Source organism: Crassostrea angulata, chromosome 4, assembly GCF_025612915.1.
Source record: "Crassostrea angulata isolate pt1a10 chromosome 4, ASM2561291v2, whole genome shotgun sequence".
Taxonomy (NCBI): Eukaryota; Metazoa; Mollusca; class Bivalvia; order Ostreida; family Ostreidae; genus Magallana; species Magallana angulata.
The window spans coordinates 5,408,171-5,431,493 of NC_069114.1; the positions used below are offsets into that span (position 1 = coordinate 5,408,171).

The 23,323-nt window shown below is 33.4% G+C and overlaps 4 protein-coding genes across 5 annotated transcripts; 1 reads left to right on the forward strand and 3 right to left on the reverse strand.

The window, feature by feature from the left end:
• Positions 1 to 5,750: 5,750 nt before the first annotated feature.
• Positions 5,751 to 8,889, reverse strand: LOC128180855 (probable phosphoglycerate mutase). Its single transcript, XM_052849018.1, has 6 exons — positions 8,684 to 8,889; positions 8,245 to 8,454; positions 7,973 to 8,056; positions 7,536 to 7,634; positions 6,763 to 6,871; positions 5,751 to 6,312 (listed from the first exon to the last, which is right to left on the reverse strand). Exons 1-6 carry the CDS (start codon positions 8,810 to 8,812, stop codon positions 6,191 to 6,193), a joined length of 753 nt encoding a protein of 250 aa, XP_052704978.1. The 5' UTR covers positions 8,813 to 8,889; the 3' UTR covers positions 5,751 to 6,190.
• A 782-nt stretch (positions 8,890 to 9,671) lies between these two features.
• On the reverse strand, positions 9,672 to 12,866 carry LOC128182030 (mediator of RNA polymerase II transcription subunit 4-like). The gene is made up of 6 exons (XM_052850632.1): positions 12,739 to 12,866; positions 12,503 to 12,624; positions 11,502 to 11,617; positions 10,873 to 11,017; positions 10,225 to 10,374; positions 9,672 to 9,862 (listed from the first exon to the last, which is right to left on the reverse strand). The coding sequence occupies exons 1-6, from the start codon at positions 12,801 to 12,803 to the stop codon at positions 9,693 to 9,695; spliced, it is 768 nt and encodes a 255-aa protein (XP_052706592.1). The 5' UTR covers positions 12,804 to 12,866; the 3' UTR covers positions 9,672 to 9,692.
• Position 12,867: 1 nt separating this feature from the next.
• Positions 12,868 to 17,101, forward strand: LOC128182029 (eukaryotic translation initiation factor 4E type 2-like). Of its 2 annotated transcripts, none has more exons than XM_052850631.1 (7): positions 12,868 to 12,943; positions 13,753 to 13,828; positions 14,240 to 14,368; positions 14,821 to 14,925; positions 15,340 to 15,492; positions 15,982 to 16,118; positions 16,586 to 17,101. In XM_052850631.1, exons 1-7 carry the CDS (start codon positions 12,924 to 12,926, stop codon positions 16,626 to 16,628), a joined length of 663 nt encoding a protein of 220 aa, XP_052706591.1. In that variant the 5' UTR covers positions 12,868 to 12,923; the 3' UTR covers positions 16,629 to 17,101. The 2 variants fall into 2 exon arrangements, with proteins under 2 accessions (XP_052706591.1, XP_052706590.1); XM_052850630.1 differs by lacking the exon at positions 12,868 to 12,943 and adding an exon at positions 13,090 to 13,232.
• Positions 17,102 to 20,710: 3,609 nt separating this feature from the next.
• LOC128180565 (uncharacterized) lies at positions 20,711 to 22,143 on the reverse strand. The gene is made up of 3 exons (XM_052848683.1): positions 21,414 to 22,143; positions 20,881 to 21,274; positions 20,711 to 20,765 (listed from the first exon to the last, which is right to left on the reverse strand). Exons 1-3 carry the CDS (start codon positions 21,751 to 21,753, stop codon positions 20,711 to 20,713), a joined length of 789 nt encoding a protein of 262 aa, XP_052704643.1. The 5' UTR covers positions 21,754 to 22,143.
• Positions 22,144 to 23,323: the final 1,180 nt, after the last annotated feature.

Here is a 23,323-nt window from a genome sequence, read left to right on the forward strand (position 1 = left end):
GGATATAAAAACCCAAAGCAATAGAGAAGTTTTCATTTTAATATTTGCAAGCTTGCAATTGAGAGCGGAGTTTTTTGGTTTTAAATTCATAGTCTGAATTTGTGACATTGTGTTTAGGCACAAGTTTAGGAAACCTTGTTATTTTGTGATCCGGTTTGTTAAAAATGTTCTTATTACGCAATTAAAAAAGAAATTCAAATATTCAAGAGAAATTGTCTGATTATGTAAAGTTTCAGAGGACGCGTGCATCATGGCCTTTTTGCTGTTAAAACTATCGAACAACTACTAGTATCGATCTAAATGTACTGTGTTACTTTTAATTTGAAAAAAAACATGACCTTCAAGTCAATATGGCTATTTCGCGTACTTTGTCCTATATACAAAACTCTCTGTGACTAGAGTACTTGTATTAGCCAGGTGTTATGGTTTCACCTGACAGGAATCGGTTTACTCCATCAACACTCTAGTACTTCCACGCGGTTGGGTTGGTAAAACCGTAATGTTCTGAAGCGAGATTCTAAAAGACATAAATTGTTTTCCTATAAAATATGAGAGAAGAAAAACCCACTTCGAATTTTCGACTTAGTATTTTTTTTTTGTTAAAAATATTCAAAACGTTTATGTTATATATTTTTTTATTCTTTAATTCTGTTGCATAAATGAAAACAGAAATATCAATATTGTATTCAGTGAAAAGAAAGAAATGATTTGCGTGTATTCTTATTCAGCGGTCTACAAAACATGCGCAGTTAAGCGGCAAAGGAAAGCATTCTAATTTCATTCTTGGGTAAAAAGGAAGAGGGGAACGTACACAGGACTCGAAGATATTTGATGTATAAAGCTTTGGAGCTATTGATTAATATAAAGATCATATTTTGTTCGGCAGCTTATTCTGTTGTGACATACCCTTGTCTCAAATTTACTAGAAGATAAATTATTCCTTTATCATTTGTGATTAAAAACCTTTCAAAAAACGAAATGTAAATAATAGGAAAACACTCTGATGATTGGTAGAAGCCACTTTTCCCGGATATTAGCTCAATTCACTTCTCATTTCCCCATTAAGTATTTATACCGGGTGATTGATGGCGCTGCAGTTCATATCGTATGTCTCTGGGACATTCTCTATCTTTCTGCCGTTTTCTTTCTTCTCTTTAACTTTCGGTTTTTTTTTATTCTTCGTCTTCGATGATTTTGCTATATACATTCATTTAACCCCGTGTTAAAAAAAAAGGGGGGGGGGGTTATTTTCCAAAATCCTGAAAATCCTAATCCGGGGGGGGGGGGGGGGGGGGGGGGGGGAGAGACAAGTATACCTTTCATTTAACTTCAATTTCACTGTTTATTTCCTTATTTTCAATCCAATTTTTTACAGCGTCCCATAAACGTGGGGGCCAACTTCATGTTAATTCAATTTTTCTGTTTAAATTTGCCCCCCCCCCCCCCCTAATGCTACGTGCATGTTGTATCTGATCGGCTAATTTACAAAATGTCAAAAAAACATTCACAACCTTACTGGGTACATTCGATTACCTTTATAACAATATTTGTCTTTAAAAGCACATTGTCACGTCTTTTAGAGTTTGAAGAAGTTTGGAAACCACCAACCGCATGCCACGTGGTACCATTTGATTTTGATATTGTTTGTGGGGTAGTGGTTTTAAGTAGTATGGGTTTTAAAGTGCGTATTTTGCAATCTGGAAATGTGAGTAGTATGTTTTTGCTTTAATATATGCACATCGAAAATCAAATTGAATTCGCTCGTTTCATCGGTGTAAGGCGAGTTTTGGTGAAATGAGGTAATAAAATTGAAATATAAACCTGTATTTCATTTATTAATTCCCAAGTGCAAAATTAATTGATACACAATAAGCGGGCAATTTATTACCTTCTTAATTCATGTTTGCGGTGTGTAATTTTTGACAAAACAAGATGATTTTTTTCTTGATATGTTAATGTGTTTAATTATACATGTACCTGATCTTAGACAGTCGCGACGACTTTAGTATGAATTATCCATGATACAACGGTTATTTTTAGATGTATTATATTATTGAAATATTTGATCAATAGAAAATCTGACATAAGTTTCACATTTTTCATTGAAAATGACTAAGAATTTTAGTAGACGTGGAAAATGCATGTCGAAATATGTATTTTGTCTTATTAGTTATAAAGATTAAACCGAACCGTTTTACATAAACATTAGTCTAAAATGAATCTGGTGAACGTACAGATGGAAAAAAAATCTGATGTCATATTATTATCTAGCTTCAGACCTGTAGCTCCCGGTGTGAAAAAAAAATCGGATGGACGACTGGGAAGCTCTCATGCAGATCGTCCATCCGATTTTTTTTTCAGACCGGGAGCTAAAGACCTGCAGCTAATTATTATCTAAAAAAAAAAGTTTACAACTTAGATTAAAACTTTCACTTTAAAAACAAAGGAAGAATTTGTTTACTTTAAATTTAATAGAATTTGCAGTTGTATAACTGAATACCAAAAAAAACTCACATAAAGGAACATAATTTAATCGCTATATAGTGAATATTCTTTAATTTTACATAAATACAAACAATCTTATAGATGATCCGTGATAATTTACATACCGTTCTCAATTCGTGGTACCGTACTTAATTGGAACATGACTTTTGCATTCTTCTTATTTGGAGTGACCACATTGCGAGATATTTGCTAATTATCTGACTAATTATGAAAACATGCAGCTTTTTAAGCATGGGAGATTAATAATTCACATTATCATGCGTGAATAAATAGGCGTTAGAAAATATAAGGGAAAATCCCAAATTCTCATTTATGACGCAAAAAACATTTCATATTTAATGAAAATAAATCGCCACTCAGCTATGTAAAACAAATTGCAGGTTAAGATTCTTTATGACATATAGTTATAGGACTTTTTATTTCCGCTACTAAACCTAATGGCTGTTTGACATATTTCAATGAATGAACAATTTGTAACTAATATTTGAATAGCGATGAAATGAACAGTTAGGATTTACATTTCTGTAATTGCTGAATTAGAATATGTTAAAGTAAACTCATTCGCTTGTCTTCGTGGTGTACTGTTCGAGAGATGGTTTCATATTCAAGGTTTATATACGTGTACTTATTGATGAGCGAAAGACCTGGGATTGGGTATCCATGCATGCAGCAACACAGTATACACACATATTCTCTTTTGAGAAGTGGACAGGCATAGCCTACATCCATGGATGTAGGCTATGCCTCTCCACTTCTCAAAAGAGAATATATACACACACACACACACCACCAGTCATATAGGCATAACTTTCGATTTGTTTTTTTCCTTCGTCGTATAAGAGATCGATCCAATCATTGATTTCTTAATCGATTGATTAGAAGGTCATATTCTGGAGAAGTTATATGAATTGGTTCCCTACTTTTAACCTAAAACAAACAAAAAAAAATAAATCCAATCGACAAAAATTACGTAGAGAACAACAGTACAAGTAAATCCATCAATGAAAGACTTGTTCAATTGTTGTCATTTCAGTGTTATGTTCAATCACAGTTTAAAATTTTATAAAATCAATGTAACAGCTCGACTACAGTGCGCTGTCAATTTATATATAGATGCCACCCACAATAAGAACATTCCCATTTCAGTGTGTTCTCGGGCTATTATTTCATCTCGATCTGTGGGGAAAAAAACATTAAGGGTTTGATTCACAAAAATATTACAAATTATTATTTTAATACAAAAAACAAAAATGTTTTCGTAGGATGGCAAATTGGGGATTACGCATTTGCACTCATAAATATCGGGTGGCCATTGCGTGTGTTAACAGCTTAACACTTGGTAAATACCGGAAGTACCAAGTCCCCAAATTACTCAAATAGGAGTTTCTGGCTTCGCTTAATGGCCGTTAAGAACGATGGGCAAAATTAATGTTCAACTGTTTTCTTTGATTGCAATGATTCTTGTGTTTTCATTGTTTTTGATATTATGTTGGAATTGCTGAACATTTTTCATTTATTCCGGAAGATAACTTTCCGAACTTCCAGGCTTAGTAATGTTATCTTTTTCATTTTAATTTTTCTTTGTGGGAGAATTCCTTGCCTTTGTGTTTCTTGAACAAAATAGTTTTCTTGATGTTTTTGGTAAACAAACATAATCATAGCCAAATTTAGATCCAATCAGATGAATGCGCCTAATTTGGAATTCTCCCGTATGCTTTTAGCATCATTCATTAAAAATAAAGATAAATCAAAGAAAGATTACAACTGTACTATTTTTAGGAGAAGGAGTAAATTGTTAAATAAGTTTATATATGCTCATAAATAAATCATCACTTTTCGAGAGAAGTATAAACATAACAATAAAAAAAACCCAAAAAAAGTATAGGGGTAAACATATACCCCTGTTGTTGAAATGAAGCATTGAATGAAATGCTAGAACATGAGGCATTTGAACAAAGCGTAAATGCCTCTACCTCTTACAAGAAGTAAGAGGTGGCCGAACAAGTGAAGAAATGTTTTTTAAATGCTTTTACATTGAAAAAAGGGTTGAGGTTTATAAACTTAAATATCATGGCATATTCCGCTTATGATGCGTCGCTTCTTTAAAAATATTTTTTATAAGAATTGAGTTCAAAAATCTTCAAAAAAAAAAACCTCTAAGGCATTGGGCAGAAATAATCTTTGTCTACGGCAACAAGGAACATGAAATTTCATAAAACATTTCTGGTCATGATCGAAGTACATGTATGTAGGGAAGGTTTTGTTTTTGTTACAAACAAATATATCTCAACCGCGACTGTAACCCGCGTTAAACGTCCGATTGGAAAATGTCAAAGTTGCGCCTCTGTCAACTTAAACTGGGATTTTTTAACCAGTTTCCTGCACTCTACTTAAGTGAAAACAATTTCAACTAAAAGTTTTATTACACTTTGATGCAAAAAAAATCATAGCCGTAAAAAAATACTGTTTTTGTACTTTTGCTGCACACTGTAAACCAAGTGCATAACCCCTGCAATATTCTGAAAAATAGCAAAATGCAGTGAGATATAGTTGATAATTTATTTACACTGAGTGAGGTATGTACCCAGTTAATTAGAAGTTTTGGTGTATTTTAAGGTAAATTATTTCCCACGCAAATAATTACGCGCAAATATTTACGGACATTGCCATTCCCTTATTTCAGGAAATGTCACAACTTATGATCGGTCAGTAAACCGAATTCCCTTGCATGGGCAAACACTCATCTACTAGTATATACTACTACTAGTATTCTCCCGCCTACACAGGTCTTCAGCAAAAACACTCACCGTATAAATGCCTTATTTGGGAGAACTTCTACCATCAGCAGACGTTTACCTAATCGCAATGAAACATTCAAAATTTCTTGAATATTCCACTATTCATAATAAGTCCGTCTCTAAACACGTACCTACAAAATGTGGTTGAAAATCAATCTCAGTAGTGGACTTTCCCATTACAATTTTTCAGGTTGCGCTATATACATTAGTTACGTGAATTTAACCGTATCACGGCTGCACAGTTATTACACATTCCGTTCACACTGTATGGCTCGCTATAAGAATTTTGATATGAAGTAAATGTCATTAGAACCCTGTTTTTTTTTTTTTGTTTTTTTTTTTAGACTTTTTTATCTTGGTTTCTAAATGATGTTGTCTCTGGTCACCAAAATTGAAAGATTAATTGTTTTGGGTCGATCTTTGCCTTTTGAGAGACAAATTAGCATCATCATTTTGTTCAGGTTTATTCAATATAAGCTTCAACATCTCACAGGAAAAACAAACCTAACAAGTCATTAACAACGAGTTTATATCATTTTGTATCTATTACAAGTCATGTAGTTAGTACTTCTGAAATTGTAATGGCTGTACATCAAACAGAACCTTGAATATACGTGTAAACTTTTAGTATGCACTATGGCACAGGGAACTTTCAAAAATAACTAAAATTCTGTTGACACATACACAAGAATTAAAATCAGATGGTAAATGTGGTATAAATATAACAACATTATGCACTTTCTAATAATAAATATGTTATTTCAGCAATTGAAAGTTTGTGAAATAGCACATTAAAAAAAACCAAAAAACAAGCAGGATTCTATTATCTACACTGTCAGTCAAGCACTCATGTGTCTGTAGGGCTATCAGAGATGAGTGTTGTGTATTTATTTAGCTTTTCCCTGATTGGCTACTCTCTCCATAGCAGCCTTGACCTCTGCTTCATCGGCAAGGTAATAGTCTTTCACGTACTTCATGTTCTCATCCATTTCAATCACCAAGGGGATGCCTGAAAAGGAATACCCAAAAATAGAAGAAAAGGAATACCAAAAAATCTATATGAAGACTTCTTATTTTTCTTTCTTTCTTTTTTGTAAGTGGTGCGTATGATTGGAGAAGAAAAACTAACCAAACAAAATCAAATCAAGGCTCTCTAGATAAGGTTAAATAACTCTGGTTAAATACTTTAGACCCATTAATATTCTACATTATTCTCAATTTGTTACTCTTATTTTCAAGTACATGTATTTTTTTATCCTGATTTTTTTGGAGAAAATTTTTTTTAGCTTGACCTAACAAAAAAAATATCTAACCAATATATTTTGTGATGCATTGTTTCACATGAAATAAAAGATGTTGCACTCATTACTAAGGCCTGTTCGGCTCATCGGAAACTCAAAATCAAACATTTGTCAGTAAATGGGAATAAATAAGTTATAGATTATTCGACACTACTGACCTGTTGGAATATTAAGCTCGGGAATTTCAGCGTCTGGGATGTTCTTTAGGTACTTGACGAGCGCCCTCAGACTGTTACCGTGGGCGGAAATCAGCACTCTCTGGCCAGACTATAACAGAGTAAACAATGCTGTCAAAACCACACAGCTACGTGTACATGCAATATTTCTCATCAATAAAATCTGCAATATTTCTCATCAATAAAACCTGCAATATTTCTCATCAATAAAATCTGCAATATTTCTCATCAATAAAACCTGCAATATTTCTCATCAATAAAATCTGCAATATTTCTCATCAATAAAATCTGAAATATTTCTAATTGATAAAATCTGAAATATTTCTCATCAATAAAATCTGCAATATTTCTCATCAATAAAATCTGAAATATAAAATAACAATAGAACAGTGTATTTGTTGAACCTTGAACTCAATGAATAACATTAACACTTGTCCAAGATTTGAATTTAACCTTCAACTTAGCTGAAAATATCATTAGGTTAATTAAGTCAATTTAACTTGTATATTAGTAACTAAAAAGACCAAAGAAAGAAGTAAATTTAATGAAGTATGGACTTAAAAATATTACAATATCACGATTTTACATCAATAGGGTATAACTACCACAAAGTGTAAATGACTGCATATTTTACAAAAAATTTCCATATATTTTGAACCATGAACTTGTAAAACTACAGTCACTGATATCTTATTTCATTGATTGACTTGATAAGAAGACTGATCAGATTGACTTTGAATTACATAAAGACTTACTTTGATTGTTGGGACAATGATGTCATGCCAATATGGCAGTACCCTTGCTACTGTATCCTTCAAACATTCACAGGCTGGCACCACACTGGCATCAAATTGCTATAAAGTTCAGAAAACACTGACATCAGTCTGAGGGTTATAGTTCTAAAATTGTGATATCTTCAAATACACATGGAATTCTAAACGCACATTAAATTAGCTAACAAGTAAAAATTAGTGGAAAGCCCCCCCCCCCCCCCAAAGACATTAAATGTTTTTATACATGTAGTATGATCAGAGCAATTGCAATTAAATTTGTCATCCAATTTTTTTAAAATTATATTATCAAATCATCAGTTGTCGTTATGCTAATTCTAATTTCATAAAAGTTGAACATGTTGAATGAATACATTGTAAGATTTGAAAAATCTGAAGATTTCACAGTTATATTCACTTACACCGTAACGTCTGTCGTTTGCTGACCATCTTGGATCTGTGGGCTCCAGAGCTGGTGGGGGCGTGTCATAGGATCGACGCCAGATCTACAATACGATGACACAAAAATGCATGGAAATAATTCTGGTCACATTTGGACATGATTTGGCTTATCTATTATTTGAACCAAGTTAAAATGATCCTCACTATTCAAAATAATACCAGAATTTCTTGAAATGTGAATCGTTATCAATTAAGTGTCTAAGAAAGGAAAAGGTAGTTAAAATGACCATACCTTGACTTGTGCCTCCCCATATTTAGCAGCGGTCTCTGATTTGTTTAAACCCTGGAGGGCTCCGTAATGTCTCTCATTAAGTCGCCAGTGCCGAATGACCGGAATCCAATGCAGGTCTAGTTCCTCTTGCACCATGTACAGAGTCTTGATGGCTCGCTTCAGCAAACTGGTGTATGCAATATCAAACTGGTAACCCTTTTCTTTCAACATCTGAAATATTGAGCAGAGAAAATGTTTATTAAATTGTGTATTACACATGAAAACTGATCTTAATTCTTTGCTTTACAAATGGTAAATATTACTAAGTTATACATGTAAATACAGTAAGTTTTTCACGTATTGACCAAACCATACATTACATGAGGCAAGTGACACTAGATCTCTTGAAAAATTGGAATAATGGGATCTACGTGATTGGTGAAAAACGTCAACTTCGAACCTTTCCGGCATTTTTGGCTTCTTCAACTCCCGTGGTCGATAAATCGGCGTCATGCCAGCCACAGAAAAGATTTTTCTGGTTCCATTCACTCTCTCCGTGACGCACACAGACTAAGGTGTACTTAGCCATTCTACAACTGTCTGCAAACGTTTGCTTCCTTACCGGTAGAATTGACTTGACCTTGAGCAGTCAGTGGCCTTGAGATTCTAGGAATCAAACCTATATGAGGCAAATTTCCGGAAAGTTATAAAAGATAAAACAATATTAACGGAACTAAAGATTCCGGATGGTGCAACGCATGTATTTGCATTTAAATCATTACTAATAAACGAACTCCTCGATGTATTTCTAATTTACAAGTTATTCATTTTAGTTAGTATCATAAATCTAAGGGGTTTTCAATACTGGATTTTATTTGCAATACACTCTATTACAATCTACATGTAATTTCCATCTGCCAAGATGTATAGAAAACCCTAGAGCAGTACAATGTTCTAATCTTAATTAGATTGAAGCAATTAATGACTCACATATTATGTTTACTTCTTAATAAAATCAATGTTACTGTTCATTATTCTGAATTTTCTTACATTTGACGTCGGTATATTTTTAGACATAGAAAAGAAAGACACGCTGAACATCACTGAGGTATATAATAGAGAAAACTCACAATAACATTAGTTTCTGGAAATATTTCCGAATTGATCATAGATTTTTTGACAAAATGATTTAACCACGATATCATAGGACCAGCTCATACATTTTATTCACAGCACAGCGAGGGCACAATAAATTATATTCTATTATTTCCAGCAGATCCAACATTGGAAAATATTCCAGGATTAAAATTTTATTCATTAGGTAAAACACATGCACCACTAATGACCCATATTACCTCATTTTTGTGAAAAAAAGATGATAGCATGGCTAGGATTTGTAAATAGCTTACAATGTACAATGTAACTGAAAAGACAAGAAAGAGAGAGAATACATGTAGAACATTTTATTATCATTCGTCACTAGATAAACTGCTGCTAGAAGAGTCACTGGACATGAATCCCACATCCTCACTTTCCGTTTTGGGTCCCTTGAAGTCTGCCAGGATCTGACTATTTCCACCACTAGCCCCGAGACCTAATTCTGAGTGCCAACCCGCTGAAGAAGAAGTTGGGGTGCCTTCTGAAACAGAGGTGAACAGTTTAAATCAGTTTTCCTTGCAAAGGTTATTTATTTGAAAGCAAAAAAAAAGAGCTATAATGTCTTTTCTATAAATTTCTGTAAGAATGATTAATTTTGTAACATGATTACATTGCTTAAGAACATGTTTACAATTCCTGTTACATGATTACATTGCTTTGTAAAATAATTGTAATGCTTTGTAACATTATTACATTACTCTTTAACATGATATATTGCATGATACATTACATGATAAAATGATTACAATGCTTTATAACAGGATTACAATGCTTTATAACATGATTACAATACTCTATAACAAGATTACATTGCTGTTTTAAGTGATTACAATAAGGACTGACCTGTCTGAGCGGTGTTTCTGTTACTAGACATGGGCTCCCCGTATGAACCTTGTGATTGTAATACTGGGGTGTTCAAAGGAAGATCCCCGACTTTACCCAGGAATCCAAGCCTCATCTCAAAATCTGTTGGGTACGGTCTCCGTGGATCACCTGCAAAATGACAAACAGGTATCTCATCAAAACTATGAAAGGATCACGTACAAACAACACATCCAAATGTGAATGTCAAAAAGTTGTAGTACAATGAACTATTATGTACGTTAGATAAGTCATTCAAAGAAATATTATCTATGAGTGTACCGATATCAAATCTGTATGCTAACTGTTGAAATATGAATTTTAAGACAAAAAAAATATAGAAAACAATTATTTTTCCTCTACATGCTCGACATAGACACATACTTTTCTGTTGAAAAGTGATAAAGCATTGATTTTTTGATTTGTGTTAACATTTTCACTAAACATATGTCATTCATCCGACTGCTGTAAAGGTTCTGCTATTCCAAGGTTCACAGTAAGCAGAATGTTCTGTTGTAAGTGGTATTAAAATGTGATAACTCTATTCACAGAAAGCTAGTAATAGTATTGATTGTCAACCCGTAAATAAATAAGAAAAGGGATACAGAAATAAGATGCATGATGGAATACCCGGCATCCAGGTGGGGGGTGAGGCCACAGCGTTACTGGCGCTGATTCTGTGTGCAAACTTAATGAGTTCTTCTGAGGAGATCTTTCTGTTGTTGGCTTGATTGATAGCTGTCAGTTTTTGTTTGGCTTGATAAATTGCTGTAGACTAAAACATGTAAAACATTGAAAATTTTAAAATTTCAATACTTTAAGTTAAAACATTAATACTTTGGTATAAAACAGCAAATATATGATCCAAAATAATGGTAAATAATTCAAATGAATTTAATTTAGTTTTTATGTAATTTGATCTATCTAAAAAGTTACAATGTGTTTGGCATTACCTTCTAGTCTATATTTATTGTACATGTATAATAGTTGTCAATTTTAAATTTCTTAAGCTTTGGCTTGAAACATTGCTGTGGACTAAAACATTGAAAACATTGAAAATTTCAATGCTTTAAGTTAAAACATTAATACTTTGGTATAAAACTACAAATACATGGTCCAAAGTAATTCAAATGAAATTGATTTAGTTTTTACGTAATTTGATCAATCTGAAAAGTTACAATGTGTTTGGCTTCTAGTCTATATTTATCGTACACATATAGAAATTGTGAATTTTAAATCTCTGAAGGAGCTGAACGTACCAGTATTGTTTCTGCCTCCTTGAGATTCTTCTGTAAATGTTTAATTTCTGCGTCCCTTTTGTCCACTTCTGTCCTTAATTCATCGATTGTCTTCTGTATTTCTGCTTGCTCGGCAGCTACAAATATAAAAGTTAATGTAGCATTACTGACATGCAACAGTCTTATACATGTAGTAAAAAAAAGAAACACTGCTCTGCTCTATATACATGTATGTACCTGATCTTATTCGATGGGATTTGTAGAGCTTGGGTTTAAACACATTTTAAAATTGTTAATGTGTAGAGTGAATAATTTACCCAGATAAATAAAATCTTACATCATTAACTTGTTCTTGCATGAAAAGTAAATATTAAACCTTAATTAGACAATTTGATTATCAAAGAATTGCAACAGACAAAATCTTTTCAAATACATAATGAACATGTCCCAGGGAGAACGGTTATTTGTGATGAGATAAAATATAGCTTTATATATACATGTACTACATGTACATGTACAACATGTTCTACGTGATCACTTAATTCCATGTTTGAACTGTTTTGCCTCAAATAACAAGAACATAAAATCGTGAATGCCAAATTTTCATCATAGTTTCATTTAGTTTGCATCTGTCTGAAAAATAAAAGCAATTAATACTTCAAATTTGGGAGATGTGATTCTCGTGATTTTATGCAGATATTAATTCCTCATGTTTAATTAGGAATCTACAATAAAAGCTGCAGACCTGCGCATTATATATGAAGCTCGCTGATCTGGAAAAAAAATGGATGGATGACCATGAGAGCTACAGTGACAAAAATATTCTTCTATCATACAGTACTAATAGGACCCGCGTTCACCCATCCTAACAAAAGGTAGCTCTAGCTGACTATCGGTACCAGTACCTGAACGACTCTCTCCCCGTTGCATCAAAACTAATCTTGTGTTCTGCGATGTACCAGATACAGATACAAAAATTTCTTCGGACACCGACCTACATACAGATACATAAATGTGCATACCTAACTTTAAGGTTTCTTTGATTTCTTTGTCCTTCATTGTCACCAATTCAACCAATGTAATGGAATCCATAGCATCTGGCTTCTGTTGACTCTTAGGTGTAGCAGCCACCTCAAAAAGTTCTCTGGGGGAAATTACATTAGAAAAAAATTTCAGTCAGATTTGAGAAGAGAAAAAAAAGATGAGTTGAAACATAACTGTTAAATTCATTCTGTGAAGAAATCTGTATTGTCATTACTTGGATATGAGCTCAACATCTTCTATGAGTGAATATAGTTTCTGCTTTGTACTAATATCGGCCATGTTTCATCTATTTACAATCTTCATCCAATAAAAAGAAGCCTTTCACAATGCAACGAATCAAAAATTAGTTTACAAAAAAGTGAAAGTGAAACCGGAAGTATAAGAATAAATATAGAAACCATGAACAACAAATTTGATGCGTAAGTATTTTCTTGTTTCTAACTTTTATTCGATGCAATCACCCCCATCGAACACTTGCATTGAATTTATTATTGGCTCTTTCCATCAAAATAGCGAAATAATCAACCAATTGCTTGCCACTGATTTATCGTCAAATATAGCCCAAGGCTTTGAGGTCTGTGACGTCAGAATTCCGAATTGTCCGAGTGTTTACGCCAGTACAGACACGTGTGATATAATTACAATTATGCCACAAAAGATAAAATCTTTTGATGTATTAAGAACAACGAATGAAGAAAACGAAAACGGGTACGAAGTGTTACTTATAGAATTAGTTTCGCAAGAATTTGTTGTGTTGAGGGAGACAAATATTGTGTGTTTTTCACCATAGGCATACGTTCATTTCCATATGCCATGTCTAAATGTGAAATTTTTCATAGGCCAGTGTGACGTTTAATTGGCTCTTTAGGGGTATTGTATTTGATGACTCATCAATTCTAACCAGAAATATTACGGGAGTTTGATTAGTAAATATAAGATAAATATATGTACACGATATATATCAATGTTACATGATTGTATATCAATTTTGTTATCAGTATTGATTATCATATATAACAAGATAATTATGGTTTTATTTGATATGATAAGACCTCACCTAAACCCAGTATTAACTGGTGTGTTTATGTTTATAGTTGGCTATCAACAGACGTAGTTTTTAGAACATTTTAATGACCATGCATTACTTATCAAACTGACACAACTTCATTGTATTATATTATAATGATTGTATGATTTAAATTATTGAATGAACCAAACTTTAACTTAGGTTAAAAACAGAAGACAGCGGAGAAGAGGACAATGATCAAAGGAATGAAATTGACGACCCTCCGCGACCTTCACCGGTACGTCAGTGTAAACAACTGCTCAGGACTCGCTGCTTATGTTGAAGCAAACCTAGATAAGGGATTTGTCATTCAAGTCAAGTTATGGAAAGGACTAGCTTTTACATATTGCCTGCCATCCCATCTATTTATGTTGATTTTTTTTTCTTAATGAAACATTGTTTAAATGAAATTAGGTTTTTGGTATTACTCTTTATTAACATGATCAAGCTTAACATAATTAGACTTAGTGGTTGCCAGTGCTAAGAAAGGTTAAAAATATAAGAGTTGTTTTCATTATTTTCATGCATTTATCTCTTTTGCAACATGTTATCACTACCATATTTTTTAAACTAAACTGAAAAGTGTACATCACAAAAAAATAGTTTTCTAGAAAAGTTTCAGTGTATAATGTAGTAATTTCTACTTCAGAAGCCTGGTCCGGGGGAACACCCCCTACAGTTTAACTACTCTCTGTGGTTCTCCAGGAAATCCCCCGGGAAACACTCCACAGCAACCAGCTACGATCAAAATCTTAAACTGGTTGGAACATTTGCATCAGTAAGTACAAGTAATCCTAAAATGGTCGGAACATTCACATCATGATCTGTAAGTAATCTCAAACGGGTTGGACCAGAGTCACATAAAGTGAAGACTAGCTGAAATAGACAAATCATCTGGGTTACTAGTTACTCAGTCAGAGGTTGTATTTTTGCATGTGAATATGGGAGAATTTGAAAATCTTCCGTTAAAAAGATAAACACTAGACCTTTGTAAATTAAATTTGGTTATCATCATGGGCATGAACTCATTAAATGAGAGCACAAGTGACAAATGATGTCTAATTTCAGTCATTGTAAAAATAAATTTTGTTTCAATGGCTTTCATTCAAGGCCTTCTAATATGAAACAGAATTAGTAAAACATGCATAAAAATTTTAAACTAATTAAAGAAGACATTGAATTAAAAAAAATGGTTTGTAAAAAAATAACGTTTGATTTTCTATTGACCAGGTAGAACAATTCTGGAAATATTATGCTCACATAGTACGACCGAGTGATTTAACTGGACACAGTGATTATCATCTGTTTAAGGAGGGAATTCGACCCATGTGGGAGGTAAGCTTCCTAGTTAGTGCAGGTACATGCATCAATACATCATATGAAAATGATATTAAATATCAAAACTTGCTGTATTGTATGAATTACAGTCTAAAAATTTGAATTATTACAAATGTACGCTGATCAGTTCTCTTTAGAAGTCCTTAGTCAATTACCAATGACTGACATTTTTTAAGAAGACTTAACTATTATTACATGTAGCAGTCCAAATTTAGTTTAAAAAAGGGCAATTGTTTTCATGTAGGAGTATTAAGATATGTAAAGGCATGTAGATGAAATGTCTTTTTAAACAATGATTAACAGAAATCACAGCTACAGAAAGTTAATATACAAAATTGATGTCAGAAGGACACTGTTTGCTGTTAGTAAATTGTAAAACTATATCATAACTTGCATAAAATTTCCTGTCAGGATTCAGCCAACAACAAGGGAGGTAAATGGATAGTGCGGCTGAAGAAGGGCCTGGCCTCGCGGTGCTGGGAGAACTTGATTCTGGCCATGCTGGGGGAACAGTTCATGGTGGGGGAGGAGATCTGTGGGGCGGTCATCTCCATCCGCTACCAGGTGAGACCTTAATTACCTGTAAAATAGGAAACACAGGTATATTGTAATTTCCATACACTACAAGGTTAGTCTTACTTACTTGTAATTGTATATTTAAATCTCCATCCGCTACCTGGTGAGGCATACATACCTGTAATATTGGTAACAGGGGGAATCACTAAATTTTCAATTTTACATGTTCTGTCGGCCATTCACCTTTCCAAATCTTGAAATGAATGCTGCATTATTGTTTGAAAAGTTTTGGCACTTGGTTTGAAGTTTATTTATTTTGTTGGCTTTACTATTTGATTTTAATTAGATAGCTAATTTAGCTATCTAAAATCAATTAGTAAATTTAGCTACTTTAAAATTAGACTTTGAATGTGTATTGTAAACATATTGATGATTTTTTGTCATACATGACATAAACAGGACCGGATTATAATGTAACATGTACTATGTATGACATTGTATAAAGGGGGTCTGCTTAGTGATTACTTTATCCTGTAGGAGGACATTTTGTCTCTGTGGAACAGAACAGCTAGTGATCAACAGACCACATCAAGAATCAGGGACACATTGAAGAGGGTCCTTAATCTCCCACCCAACACCATCATGGAATACAAGACACACAATGACAGTATCAAGTACGTAGGATTTTTTTTTTTTGGGGGGGGGGGGTACATTAAGAATCGTAGGAGAATATTTAAAGAGTGTTTATGTAGAATAAAAGCAAACCCTATGGTGCTGAGACCAAAAGATTAGAGCTGAAATTGGCAAGATGGAGATGGAGTTAGAAAGATGCAATGTTAATAGTGCTTAGAGTAAGTTAATGTAAATGAAAATTATATGTTAGATCCACTAGACACTCGCAGTGATGGTATCAGATATCACAATGAGGGTGGGGAGGGGACTTACAACAAAGGTATAAATTAGTCACAATTCATGATCACAAAAGCTTAAAGTTTTAATCAAATCGATGCTATTGAGAAAGAACATTGAGGTTTGTTTCTCGTACAAAATGTTTGCAGCATCATTTTGAAATTCTTAGTGAAAAAGATTTTAAGTGTGTACATGTATGTGTAACATGCATAAAACTTCCTTTCTTTTACAGGGATAATTCAAGCTTCAGAAACACAGACATTTTCATGAGGTGACATAACATTGGAGACTTCACAAAGAACAATGTTAAGGACAAGGACAGTTTCCGGATCAGTGTCGTGGTGCAGCAGTTGTGTGCAATGTTCATCAATTACAAGGACATTTTCTGTTACATTTGAGGAAGAATCCATATCAACTTATCAAGAGTAGAAGCTCAGAACACTAGTTTTAATGTTGCTGAACAGTCGAGTTCTGTGTCAGTAATGAGAAAAAATATTTTATTTTCAAATGAAATGTTTTACATTCTAAAATTGTTCTCATAGCACGGTAAAAGATGAACAATGTCTGATGTTTGAAATAGCCAGAACTTTTTATTATAATGATATGTTTTAATTCGTAATATTTGTTTAAAGCATGCATAAGTATGCATTAGACTTATTAACAAGTGAAAAAAAATGATGTGTTTGGAATAATTGTTATATGTAAATTTTTCTATGTATGTTCAATTTATTAAAAAAGTAAAACAAAACTATGTAATTGTGATCATCACTGCCTCTCTTCCATCTTGCATTGGCTGTTTGATGAAATAAGTGTTACATTGTGGATTAACACAGTGATGAGTGCAGTTAAGCAAATTTTAGGTAGACCATAAATCTTATCATCCTAGACCATAAATCTTATCATCCTATTATTGTTAAAGTATAATTTTATTAGGGCATTGCGTTTGACACTCCCCATAGTCACCTGTCTGTCCTTCTGACATCAATTCTCACTTTGGCCCGAGCTGGCACATACATGTACTTAAAACTTCTTACAATTTGAAAGAGATTTTTGTTATCAAAGAATACTAGTAGTCAATGACTTAAGCTTTGAATCAAGTTGCTCTGTATGTGTGTCAAGGTGATATAAAGAATAGTCAATGACTTAAGCATTGAATCAAGTTTCTGGGTACAAGGCCATGGTGATATCTTTAAGATCCCTGCTGAGTATTTAATAATGACATCACAGATAGCATTTAAAATCGAGTTATAATTATCCATGCTTTGCTCTAGAGGCTCTGGACCATTGGCATGAAAAGTTGTTTTTTGTATTTAACAGGTTGGGACCAATCGCCCAAGTGAGATATGATAGTACATTCAGGATATAATAGCTCAAATGAGATATAAATTTTAAGTGCCAAAAATAAAAGGTTTTGATATTGAAATTCACATGTATTATATCAATCCGCATTAATGTGTATCAATTGCAATAACATTTTGTTTAGAAGTTGTTTTATATGTCTACAGTTTGTAAGATTGACCCACAACAAGTTTTAGATATACTGAAGGGATCAATCTCCATAATAGTACGGTTACAGAAAAAGTTGTTTACCAAAAGTTGTTACATTTCATCTATTCAAATGCGGATTTATAATATCAAAATTTTCAAAATCAATTTTTTTTTCACTTTAAGTTTATATCCCACTTGGGATGTTATATCCCATTTGGGCAATTGGTCCCAACCTGTTTAAAACCAGCAGCCCAATTTTCCTGTATAGAACAAAATGTTGTAAAAAGTGAACGACAAGGACAAGCAATAATGTAGTATATGAAGAAAAAACCGAAGTGTTATATATGTAGCATGCAGTATGCACGGAAGCTTATTGAGACCAGTTGATTAATTAAATTAATTCATTATAGCATTGAATCATGATTTTTTGAAGTATACACTCTCATAACTGCCGCTGTGTGTGCATACAAATTGAGTAACGCGCGTTAGCGCGTTATGAAAATTTGTATGCACACACAGCGGCAGTTATGAGAGTGTATACTTCAAAAAATCATGATTTAATGCTTATATTTACATTTTTTCAACTTCTTGCCTTGTCTGCAAATGTGATTCATGCCTTAAAATTCCTATCTTATTCTAAGGGTAAGTTAATATTAATGGAAGAGCCACAGTAACAGCCACAAGCGTGAACTTTGATTTTCGCTTGTGACGTTGCAGTTTGCAGCGTTCAGCGTTTGTGACGTCATAATTAAACTCGTCAATTTGACCTTTGACTACTTGTTGCATTTAGAGGCATTTGAAAATCACAGAATTTAATGGGAAAACACAGTAGAATGTAAATATATTGCGTTAAATCGTGTTTTAATGCAATCTTTTGCGTTTATTCGCAATGTATTTTGCGATAAAACGCAAACAGTATTGCGATTAAACGCAAAGAACATTGCGTTCTAACGCAAAAGGTTTGCGTTAAAACGCAAAAAAATTATTGCGTATAAACGCAAAGCTAATATTGCGTTTATACGCAAACATTTTTCGATTAAACGCAATAGTTTTGCAATTAAACGCAATGATCGTTGCGTTTAATCGCAAAAGGTATTGGGTTTAAACGCAATAGTTACTGCGTTTCATTACAAAACTGATTTTTAATTTTAACATGACTTTTTTATTCAGACCAAAAGAAGAGGTTTATGTTGTTAGGACATGCTTATGCTATGCCACAATCATCCGTCAATCTGTCCATCAAACGTAATGTTAGACATTTCTCGCTTTTCTCTTCGTGCTCTCTTCTCTATTTCTTATGGTTTTTCATATTGTTTCTCATAAATCGAATCTTAATTATTTAATAAAATTAAATAGTCCGCACATACACTGTACAACTGCCGTCCATAATATTTTTTATATCGTTGTTAAATGAAAGTGAAAATGTTTATTCAATATGACGGACTGATTTGGCATTTATTGTAATTATTATATCACTGACTTGAATTAGTGATATCACCTATTCAAAAAGTGATAGCATTTATTAGAATATGTGTTACAACCTATTAATCACCTACATGTATTTATCTTGTAATTTGAACAAGGGATATCACATGTTTGAAAAAAATGATACGTGTATCACTCTTTAAGTTTGAATAGATGAAATCATCTATTCAAATAAATGATTTATTCTTTGAAAAGGTGATATCACCTATTCAATTTGGTAATATCTTGGAGACAATAAATACTAAAAAGGGCACAACATATTTCAAATACATGTATCTATATAAGGAATAAGGAATCATTCTTTGAGTATTATGAGGTGATAATTTCGGTCGGGGCGTGGTCAAATCAAATAAAGCCCGAAGGGCTTTATGATAGATTTGACCACGCTCCGACCGAAATTATCACCTCATAATATTCAAAGAATGATTCCTTATTACTTATATTTATATTATTTCTAATGTGCACGATTAAAGATCTAATAATTATAACATTGTTTTAATTCGTATAATTATGCAAACCCCACTGGCGCCCCAGGAATACGTCATTTGACACTTGCATCACACGTGTGTTGTACATGAAAACTCACAGACATGTATTCAAGAATCAAATTTGCAAATTTATTAAGTCGATACAACAAAATATCAAATCAAATATCATTTGATTTTAAAAAAAAATGTGTGTAGTTGCAAAATAGTAAATGACTAGAGTGTTTATTTCGTGATAGCGGAAGGTACTTTCCTCCTGCGCGGTAAGGCGGTCGATCTACACCTCAGTCGAGATTGTACTTGATGGTAATGGAACAGTTCTCAAAGCGGGAGTTATTCAAAACTCCAGATTTAATGCTCGAGTCGGACATGGTGGAACAATTAAGTTCATTTTTGACAGGTAAGTTGGAATTTTCAGAATTATAGGGAACGATTTGAAGATTCTGTGATTGTTGGCCGGAAATTACACATGAATCTTCAGATGGATCATTTATTTTGACACTTGCGGTGGTTATTGTAGATAAAGTTGCACTCGCACTTTTTTTTTGGGTAGAAGACAGTTCACGATTATAGCTACGTATGGAAGCTTCGTTGCGATGCCCGGAGAAGTACATGATGTGTCTTGCTTCAAATCCAGCGTCGTTCATGGCCTGAATTGCTGTCGCTTGTGTAACGTTTGCACCCGGCGGCCTTGCAAATATCCGGTAGGAAATTAACATATGATCGCTTTTTCATGGGATCGGCTGTGTACCATATGTTGCAATCTTTCGGGTAAGAAATGGCATCTTTAACGCATTTATTGAAAAGATGAGACGCATTTGGGTCCGTTTTAGACAAGAAGAACTTCAACATCTTCACAGGACAAGTTTCGTTTCCAGTTTCATACATTCTTTTGTCGTTCAGTGCTTCAAGTTTGTGAATGCCACCTTGATAGTTTTTTTGTTTTGTTTCATGCTTCAAACAAGCATATATGGAGCATTCTTCGTCAACTTTGAAATCGAAGGAATCTACCCGAAGCTGATGATGGAATTCAAGACCACGAGACACAAAATGTATCGCGATGATGTACCACATTGCAAGTCGCAGATTGACTGGAGAAGAATATGCACTCTCAAGGTAAGCAGAAATTTTCTGTAAATCTGATTTGTGAATGATCTCCTTATGAGTTGTAGGGCGAGAAGTTCCAGTGACCATTCTATGCTTCATGAGACCGGTCAAACTTTTATTTGCTGTTTTGAATGCTTTATCGTTTACAATGTCTATATTTCGACCGATGTCGGATAAATGCCTGTGTATGGCGGCTCTGATTGCTTTCATGGTATTTTTATGATATTCGGAGGTATGCTCCTTTTTCGGGTTTTGGGGTTTTGCTTCACAGTAAAAGCGACTGAGTTTTTTCGCCAGATCCTCCTCGCAAATCTCAGCCAGATCTAGAGGGACTCCAAACGTTTCAATATGCCAATCTGTAATAGAAAACGCACAATGATATCCATGTTTTGACAGTTATTTGAGAAAAAACTGTAACTGCATAATATGGGCTGTTTTTGTTTGCGTTTAATTGCTGCTTACTAATATTCACTTTTTTAAAAAAAAGAAGCGTACCTGTAAGAATCTTTAAACCCCATTTGGTGCTTTGTTTTGTAGCCTTTGATTGTGTGAGTTCCTGAAATCCTTTAATTTCGTCGTCGGAAAGCTTGGCAAAACGAGTACTTGTTGGCGTTTCTGGGGCTGGCAACCCGGGATCATCGGATTTTTTCAAATCGGCAAATGCCTGTTGGGTTAATGTTATATCGAAGTCCGAAACGACCATTTCGGATAGAAAATTGTCAAAATCAGAATCAAAACCTTCTAATTTTAATTCTGGCAGGAGGGCTTCATAATTATCCCCACTAAATACTTCAAAATCGCCATATTTTACCGCATCTGATATATCGTCGTTCATGGTGGCTGCATTCGATCGAAATAAAAAATGAAGTGATCAGCAGACGATCATTATAAGAAATCTATTCATCAGCAGACGAGCCGTTTATATAAAATATTTAAATTGCATATTAAGATATTTTTCTATAAATTTTATTTTAAATGGTAACCTTTACATGCTCATTTTAATTTTCATTCATTTTGTGTGCGAAAAGAAAACATTTCAAAACCACTACTTTTTTTATTTAGCACATGCAATGTATTACTACGCGCGCCGTGCAGCCAATACCGTTTTTCGGTTTTGCTATAAGACACGCCCATTTTGTGTCACTCATATTTTTTGATGTTATTCGGTTTTAGGGTTCAAAATTGATTTGTAATGTTATCACAGACAAAGACAGTTGAAAATGTAAATATATCTAAATAAAGCTAAGAGAAGAAATGCAAACTCAAACTGCAAAATCAAATTAGAAACATACTTTCACGTTTATATTCTCTCTAACTGCAAACACTTTTAAATTATCATCATCAATCCATTTACTAATTACTTAAAAACAGGTACAAAATAAAGCAATGTTTAACATTTCAAAACTAAGTTGCAATTCGGAATGATAGTTGCATCCAGTTTGGTTAAAATATCAAACACTTGGAAAACTTAAAAAAAAATATTATTAGATAATAAGATAAATTATTCAAATTACCAAATGCCCTTGAGGGAACACCGCTCAAATGAACACAAGTTGTTAGAACTATACAGTCTTATTATATTTGAAGATTCAAATAAAAGTAAGTATCTTAACTGTTCATCCATTATCAATTTAGCCTTTTGAAGCCTGGTAATACATCTGTGTCCTGGACAGTTCCTAGATGTACCTTCACGCGTTCCTGAGGATGTAAGGCGCCGGCCACCTCCTCTACTATCCCCAAGCGTCCATCCAACAACCCAGCAATATCTCGGTAACACTGTTTTCTCGCTACGCCTACAACAACTCTCTGGCACTGCAACCAGATAATGATTCATGACTCAGGTACAATTAAAAAAATCAATTTGGGTCTTTTTTCTTTTGTTTATTTCATATGAGTGAAAAGTTGTGCTGGACAGTTTGAGTTGGTTGGGTCACTCATGAGAAAAATTGTTTTATTTTGTAATGAAATGTTTATATGCAGGAGCGATTCTTATAGGTTTTAATCTTTTATTTTAATATAAATTGGTATAAATCATGCATTAGTATGTTTTTAGACCTGTGTACTAACATTGTGACCTATACCAACATAAAACCTTTAACAAACTTCACTACATTTTAAATGCCTGACATACCTAAGAGCTGCTCAAGAAAATCAGATTGGTTCGCCCCCATCCCCTGTTTGTGTTATTATTCAATAAAATATAATAAATGATAAAGACAAAATTTAAAAAAAAAGTTTTCTACTACCTGTAATTATTTACGAAGGTAGAAAATGATATCCTTTTTATGACATTCAAGAATTAAAAAAAAAAATTTAATGGAAAGGAAATTCTACAACTATATCATTTACACGTCTTCGTTTTCATTAGACAACGGTTCCTGGTTAAAATAACAGTATTGATATCA

Bases quoted from the DNA above. Each gene is read 5' to 3' on its own strand.
- LOC128180855 (XM_052849018.1), bottom strand. From the start codon at position 8,812: ATGGCTAAGTACACCTTAGTCTGTGTGCGTCACGGAGAGAGTGAATGG. The intron at 6,872-7,535 runs GTAAGTCTTTAT...ACTCTGTTATAG, and splicing joins TCATTGTCCCAACAATCAAA to TCTGGCCAGAGAGTGCTGAT. The intron at 6,313-6,762 runs GTCAGTAGTGTC...ATTCCTTTTCAG, and splicing joins CGAGCTTAATATTCCAACAG to GCATCCCCTTGGTGATTGAA.
- LOC128182030 (XM_052850632.1), bottom strand. From the start codon at position 12,803: ATGGCCGATATTAGTACAAAGCAGAAACTATATTCACTCATAGAAGAT. The intron at 12,625-12,738 runs GTAATGACAATA...AATTTCCCCCAG, and splicing joins GATGTTGAGCTCATATCCAA to AGAACTTTTTGAGGTGGCTG. The intron at 10,375-10,872 runs GTATTCCATCAT...GTCATTTTGCAG, and splicing joins ACCCCCCACCTGGATGCCGG to GTGATCCACGGAGACCGTAC.
- LOC128182029 (XM_052850630.1), top strand. From the start codon at position 13,171: ATGCCACAAAAGATAAAATCTTTTGATGTATTAAGAACAACGAATGAA. The intron at 13,829-14,239 runs GTACGTCAGTGT...TTTCTACTTCAG, and splicing joins ACCCTCCGCGACCTTCACCG to AAGCCTGGTCCGGGGGAACA. The intron at 14,926-15,339 runs GTAAGCTTCCTA...ATTTCCTGTCAG, and splicing joins GAATTCGACCCATGTGGGAG to GATTCAGCCAACAACAAGGG.
- LOC128180565 (XM_052848683.1), bottom strand. From the start codon at position 21,753: ATGAACGACGATATATCAGATGCGGTAAAATATGGCGATTTTGAAGTA. The intron at 21,275-21,413 runs GTACGCTTCTTT...TTTCTATTACAG, and splicing joins GGGTTTAAAGATTCTTACAG to ATTGGCATATTGAAACGTTT. The intron at 20,766-20,880 runs GTACATCATCGC...GCTTGTTTGAAG, and splicing joins AATCTGCGACTTGCAATGTG to CATGAAACAAAACAAAAAAA.